This window comes from Myotis brandtii, unplaced genomic scaffold (assembly GCF_000412655.1).
Source record: "Myotis brandtii unplaced genomic scaffold, ASM41265v1 scaffold291, whole genome shotgun sequence".
Classification (NCBI taxonomy): domain Eukaryota; kingdom Metazoa; phylum Chordata; class Mammalia; order Chiroptera; family Vespertilionidae; genus Myotis; species Myotis brandtii.
In genome coordinates, this window is record NW_005361118.1 from 592,002 (window position 1) to 599,529 (window position 7,528).

The 7,528-nt window shown below is 36.0% G+C and overlaps 1 protein-coding gene across 1 annotated transcript in view; it reads right to left on the minus strand.

The window, feature by feature from the left end:
- Nucleotides 1-7,528, minus strand: part of ATR (ATR serine/threonine kinase) — a 147,761-nt gene that overhangs the window by 90,467 nt on the left and 49,766 nt on the right. Inside the window, exons 19-20 of the mRNA XM_014542147.1 lie at nt 6,735-6,828; nt 5,641-5,766 (exon numbers count right to left, since the gene is read on the minus strand). Of these exons, the coding sequence (XP_014397633.1) occupies nt 5,641-5,766; nt 6,735-6,828 (220 nt within the window). The remainder of the gene's footprint in view (nt 1-5,640; nt 5,767-6,734; nt 6,829-7,528) is intronic.

A 7,528-nucleotide genomic window follows, 5' to 3' on the forward strand; every position in this document is an offset into this window, starting at 1 on the left:
AGGCGGGGAACGTTGGAGTCCGCTGTCACTGGAGCAAGCAAGCCTCCCTGTTCGCTTCAGCGCATGGCTGCCGGCTGCCATCTTGGCTGACAGTTAATTTGCATAAGGATATGCTGATTAGCCAATGGGAAGGGTAGCGGTCGTACGCTAATTACCATGCTTCTCTTTTATTAGTGTAGATTACTCTCTTCCTGTGCTACCTTTTCTTAAATAAACAGCTTTATTAAAATTTAATTCACATACCATAAGTTCACTCCTTTAAAGTATAGAAATCAGTGGTCTTTCATATATTCACAAGGTTTAAAATATTTAGTAGAAGTGCAACCATTACTTCTATTTAATTACAGAACATTTTTCAGTTTTCTTCTTACCAACTTAAAATAAATGTATCCAGGTACATATTGATTCTAAACTAAATTAAACCTCACTTTTAAAAAATATCCTTTAACAATCTGTAGCCATTATATCTTATTCAAACTACTCAATCAGACTTTTAAGACTCCTGCAAGTGCACTTACTTTCTTACACTGCCTAGTTAATCCATCAGCATTGGAGCTTTACATTAAAGGAACGTTTGTACAAAAAGTGTGGCAGTTGTGGCTTTTCCTTAAGAGTATAAGAAATCTCCTTGAGTTCTCAGCTTTAGCAATTTATATCTAAGAGGTGATGATGAATATGAATTTTCATTGTTACACCATGACCATGTCAAATGCTTAGAAATAATTTAAACTGCCAAGAGGAGAGATCCTTTGCTAGTCATACATCCCTACATTAAATTTAAAAGCTTGAGGTCCACTGACACATCAGAGGCCGTGCAGTTCAATAATTTTTATTTCCATGTCTGAAAAACATGTTATAACTATCACCTACCTGAAATGTCATGTGCTAAAATTACAAAATTATGTTCAGCAATAGATCTGAGTTAGAAACCATTTTAGATGAAATCTTCACTCACTGTGATCAACCAATGAACTTGTATGCATATATGTATACCAGGTGTACCGGTTAATAATGCAGATTTTGTAATCAAAGAAAACACGATAATTTCAAGAGAAACATCAAAAGTGCTTTATTCAAAGTAATGTCCATCACTAGCTATACATTTCCTCCATCTTTCAGGTAATTTATGGGTAACGTCCCAATAGAACCTTTCTTGTTTTGAGGCAAACCATTCAGAGACCAAATTTCCACTTCTTCGTATGTTTTGAAGTGCTGCTCAGAGAGTGCATGTGCCCTCAATCAGAACAAGTGGTAATCTGAAGGAGCAAGGTCTGGTGAATATGGCGGGTGGGTTAATACTTCCCAGGCAAGATCTTTTAACGTGTCTTTAACTGGTTTTGAAGTGTGTGATGGTGCGTTATCATGAAGCAAAATTACTTTGCCGTGTCTTCTGGCTCATTCTGGTCGTTTCACGATCAAAGCGTGGTTCAAATTGATTATTTGTTGCCGGTAGTGGTCAGTATTAACGGATTCACCTTGTTTTAGAAGATCATAATACACCACACCTTCCTGATCGCACCAAACGCAGAGCACTGTCTTCTTTCCGAAGCAATTTGGCCTTGCAGTCGATGTTGATGGTTGACCTGGATCAGCCCATGATTTTGTGCATTTGGGATTCTCAAAATAAATCCACTTTTCATCGCCAGTCACAATTCGATGCAAAAAAGACTTTCTTTTGTGCCACTGAAGCAACATTTTACCGATAACTTTTTGGTTTTCCATTTGTCTTTTGTTCAGTTGATGTGGCACCCATTTTCCTACCTTTAAAATCTTTCCCATTGCTTGTAAAGGATAGGAAATTGTTCTCTGAGCAACCTGTAATCTTTCTGCAAGTTGTTTTTGAGTTTGACACGCATCTTCATCCAATAATGCTTGTAATGTTGGTCTTCAAACTTTTTTGGTTGACCTGGATGTTCTTTGTCTTTCACATCGAAATCAACACTTTTAAAGTGATTAAACCAGTGTTCACAAATATCTTGAGATGGAGCATGTTCACCATAAGCTTCCTGCAGTATACAATAACTTTCAGCAGCACTTTCTTCAAAATAAAGTAATGAATTAAAACTTCCCGCACCTGCTTTTTTTGGCACGAAATTCGAAATTTTTAAGCATAAAAATATCTATGATGTTAACACCTTCAGCAAATTTGACATATGAAGTTTTGAACCTTTTTGTCAATACAACAAAATAGCATACATATCAACATATGTGTAACTCCATCTATTGAAAAAAATCCGCATTATTAACTGGTACACCTAGTACATTCTTGCCTCTGTCCATTCCAGGTGAACAGTTCTTTGGACATCTCTTATCCTGTCATCCTGTTCTTTTAGGTTACATTTTTAGCTATAGTTTTTATGTTGACTTTTTCCAATGCTGTGGATTTCTACCAAATCAAAACTACTCTAAGTCCCCCAAAATTTATTAATCTGATCATAATTTTGCTTTTAACGTAAAAAAGATAAATTTTTGTGAGTGACACCAAATGCATATTTAAATATCATTTCATTCATTTCGATTTAATGTTCTTTTGCTTTTTGTAATCAGAAGTGGCAAGTTGTGTAGGCAACTGATTATTTCAACTAACACTGTTATATGGAAAATGTGGGTATGAAAAGACTACCAAAAAATACAAATAAACATTAGTTCCTCCACTGAGGTAATATTCAAGTAAGATTCCAAAAGTGATTGTGGAGGGGAACATTGCTTTCTCCACAAGATGGCCTTTGATAACATGCTCCTACATGAGGTCTCCCTGACTGTGGGAGAAGTCAAGCCTTGCCTCTTTGTCAATTTTATTATATGTACATTGGTAGGCAACCAACTGAATTCTTCATCCCCAAAAGAAGGATAATTTGCCTACACAGAATAATAAAAAATGATCTCTCTCTTCTGCTAAGTCTTAAAACTTGAAGACAATAACTTCTTTAATCTAAATTCTGCAGGTGGAAAAGTAAAATAGAGATATCTTTAATGTTTCAAACTTCACTACAGCAGAGATTGTAATAAAGTTAAAAAGTGTCATTTTAGTCATTGCAGAAATGAGCATTTTGTTGCACCCTAAAATGGTTTTTGAGAAAAAATTATAGCATGGAAAAGCCAGTTATGCAATACAGATTGACTATATCTAGAGAGAATTGACTTGAGATATGTAAAGAGCCTATTTAGATGCCATGTAATCTTAATTTTTGGTAAATAAGTGACATCTATATTTCTTGGAATTTGTGTGCAAAGAAAGGTAAAAATGTAGTTTTAAACACACACAGGTAGGCAGCTTGACATACATGTGTAGACATGTTGACATAACTAAAACCAACTGACTTAAAGGTAATCATTTAACATTTAGAATTAAGTAGAAGCTAGTTTTAAAATAATGATTTTGAGATTTTAAAAAAGATAGAAAAATATATATTGTCATTCTATGAGTTAAAAACTGATTGTTTCACTCTGGCCAGGTAGCTCAGTTGATTAGAGTGTCGTCCCAATACACCAAGGTTGCGGGTTCGATCCCCGGTCAGGTCACATATAAGAATCAACCAATGAATGCATAAATCAAGTGGAATAACAGATGCATGCCTCTTTCTCTCTCCACCCCAGCCCCATTCCTCTCTCTCTCTCTCTCTCAAATTAATCAATCAAGCCCTAGCCGGTTTGGCTCCATGGATAGAGCGTCGGCCTGTGGACTGAAGGGTCCCCGGTTCGATTCCAGTCAAGGGAACATGCCCAGGTTGCAGGCTCAATCCCCAATAGGGGATCGATCAATGATTCTCTCTCATCACTGATGTTTCTCTCCCCCTCTCTCTCTCTCTCTCTCTCTCTCTCCCTCCCTCCCTCCCTCCTCCCTTCCTTCTTCCTCTCTGAAATTAATTTTAAAAAGTTTTTTAAAAAAAACTGATTGTCTATATCATTATTTAGACCACATTTGTGTTTTAAACTACTCCCAATACATTTATTAACTAATTTAGACTTAGCCATACAAAGTGGCAGTGCAGAACCGAGCTATTTGATGGTTTCAGTTCAACAAAAATGAGGAAGCAAGCCTCTGAGCAGCTTCATCCCATAACCCACACTTCCCTTGCTGCTGGTGTGGAAACATTAAGTGAAACCAACGAATATATTGGTCCTGTCCAGCTCTGCTGAATGGAGGCAGACTCAGAATAAAACTAGCTGAAATGAGGAGCCAGAGATATGTAAATATACCAAAGTAGCTCAGCCTCCAACTTAACTTATATTAATCAACTTACTAACATTCATATTATAATTGTCTTTTGTTAGCTAGGATGTCAACTAGATTCAGGAATACATTGTTTGTAGTGATTGTATTGGTTTAGAATGGAGAATTTTAGGATCTTCCAACACTGTACTAAAACATTTCAATAAAATCATGCTACTTCTTTCAACAAAAGAAACTAGAAGACCTTTAAGTATGGAATCCAGGTAGAGGTTTGGGGCAAGGGTAAGCAGAGTAGTTTCAATGTAGTATAGGGCAAAGAATGAGGCTATAACATTGACCATATAGATACAGATATAGAGGTAGATAGATATAGATATATTTGTGGGGTATTTTTTGTTGTTGCTGTTAATCTTCACCCAAGGATATTTCCCACTGCTTTTTTAGATAGTGAAAGGGAGAGAGGGAAGGGAAAGGAGAAAGAGAGCGGGAGGGAGGGAGAGAAACATGGATGTGAGAGAGACACATCAATTGGTTGCCTCCTGCATGAGGGAATGAACCTACAACCCAGGTACATGCCCTTGACCAGGGATTGAACCCAAGACCCTACGATGCTAGGGCTGATGCTCTAACCACTGAGAAACATGGACCAGAGCTAACATTGATAATATAGAACCACAGTTGATATGACATAAATCACACACTCAAGGAGATTCAAAGCTCTTCACATATGGTAGGACCATCTCCACATTGGCTGCTCCCCACATTGGTTATATAAGCTCACTGACCAAGAAGCATGTAGTCATTACCATCATGTATATCTTTTGTCCTAAATAAATGCTTCTTTCTATCATGAAAATAAACATAACACTAACTCATGAGGGTCTTAAGACTCTCACATCTTATCATATAGATTCTTAATATGCAAAATTAAGTTAAATTTTTCCATTTTATTTTTATAGTGATCTGGCATTTTAAGTTCAGTTCTCACATCATCAAGATTAGGGATAACCTACATTATATTGACATGGAAAAAAATAAATAAAGTTCATCAGCCCCAGGAAAAAGTGAATTTAAAAATTTAGCTTCATCAAAACTAATAAAATGTAAAATGGCAAAATCACTAAAATTTTATATGACAGATATCTATAGGAAATTATATGAGAAGTCTCACATAAACTGCTGCTGTTAAAAAAACATGCATCCTTACTCAGAAAGACGCAGAACCTACCATATAACAATCAAATCAAGGCCTTTCAAACAAGAAACCTTTGCAAATCACTGATATTCAGTCTCAAAGGATACCACATGGATTGCCGATTCTAAACCAGGTATTATAATCTAAATGAAATTAAAATCACTTTTTTCACTGAACATACTGAATCGCAAGCAAATACGCCAATCTGTCATCTTGTCTTTAAACTTCCACACTTTCTTTTTTATAGCCTTTTAATTGTATCTTAGGATACCTGATTTTTATACAAGGTTTCCTTCAAGCTTGTAAGAGCATGAATACGAACGTCTACATTTTCATGTTGGATTGCTTTCATTGATAGCTGCAGAGTTGTCTGAAGATCATTACTCTCAGAGGTTTCCTACATAAAAAGCACAGAGAGGTACATCTAATCCATTAACCACTTCAGGAACCAGTGGAAGGCCTAGAGTCCCTAGAGTTATCATTAAAGTAGTTAAGTTACACCCCTATTAAAAGCAGTTTTAAAATATAATTTCAATCTCTTCCCTTGAATAGCATGTCATTTTAATCAATTCTCAGGGAAAGGGATTTCATTCTATCATCTTTAGAGCTGGAGGAATACATTTTTCCAATTACATATGAATTTACTTATCTAAAATAAATCCCTTTCTTGGTAAGAAATACAAGTTTCCCTTGACTTACAAAGGGCTACATAATAGCCTTGAGCCAAGCCTATAGATTATGCAGATAATTCACCCCTTCCTTACTCCGACTACTAATTTTCTTATAACTATCATGAATTACCTTTTAAAGGAGAAATAAAGTCTGCAGAACCTATCATGGGGTCTGTAGTAAATACCTCTGCCACTATGACCCAAGGTCAGGTATTCCACTTTCTGCCCTAAAATTCTATGAAATCACCACTAATAATTTTACAAATCCAAGTTCACTGGACTTCAAGATGATGGAACTATAGATTATTCCCCTTCTAAAGCTCAGAAATCAGTCAGACCTGAATTTCCATACCATAGTTTATAGCACAACATAATTAGAATCCCACAGCTTTTCTTTCTTTACCCAGGACATGCAGCCATGGTAGCTTCTTTTGGGGGCTTTATGTAGGACATATTGGCCTAGGTAATAAAGGCTCTCTGTTCTACCTAATGCTATTACAGCTTTTATCTAAATGCTAAAACTTTCTTCTAAAAATCATGGATTTATGATAGAATTATCTAGTCACCAGGAATTAGCCATTAGAATATGACTATATTATGCCTAGGTATGAATATAAAGAATCTCTTTCAATGTATTGGAATTTGGGAATAATTTTGTATCACTGATCTAAATTATATAAAAAAAAATAATTACCTTTCTGTATTCCTGTAGAACTGCTTTTATCTTTTTTAATTCTAGATGGTCAGGTAAAAAATATATTTCATGAAGAAAATCTTGTACAGCATCCCTAATTGTCAATTGGAAGAAAAAGAATTATTTGCAAAGAGAATGCACACTAACAATATATAAAAAGAGGCTAAAATTAAGGCCAACTTAACGCACATTTAAAAGTGGTAGTTAATTACTGACATTCAAAGTATTCTTTCTAACCATGTCTAGGGATGCTCAGCTAATTAAGAGTAGCAAATAATCAAACCTAAGAAAAAAAACAACCCTGTGGCAGTCTGTGAATAAACTATATTTTTTGTATACACACACGTATAGTAACTTCCTCTTTAATTTGTGCTTGGTGTGTGACCTGCTTTAACAAACAGAATATGGCAGAAGAGATTCTGTGCCAGTTTAAGGCCTCTGTGTCAAAAAAGTCTTACAGCTTCTAGCTGGGTTTGTGCTCATAAGAATCCTGAGTAACCACATAAGAGGTCTGGCTACCAACAAGGACAGGCTACATGGACAAAAAGGCTCTGAGGTTACATGGAAAAAGGGAGAGGCCCAGTCAAGTCTAGCAGAAGACTGAGTGCAGTCATACCAATGACTATTCGCAAGACCAGCCAAAGAATCAACCAGCTGAACCCAGCCCAGACTGCAAAAGTATGAGTAAATAAAAATGCTCATTGTTTTAAGAAGCTATGTTTTGGAGTGCAGCAATAGATAGCCAAACTCTCATTAAGCATTAAACAGACTGTCAAACTACAGCAGGAAGGCTG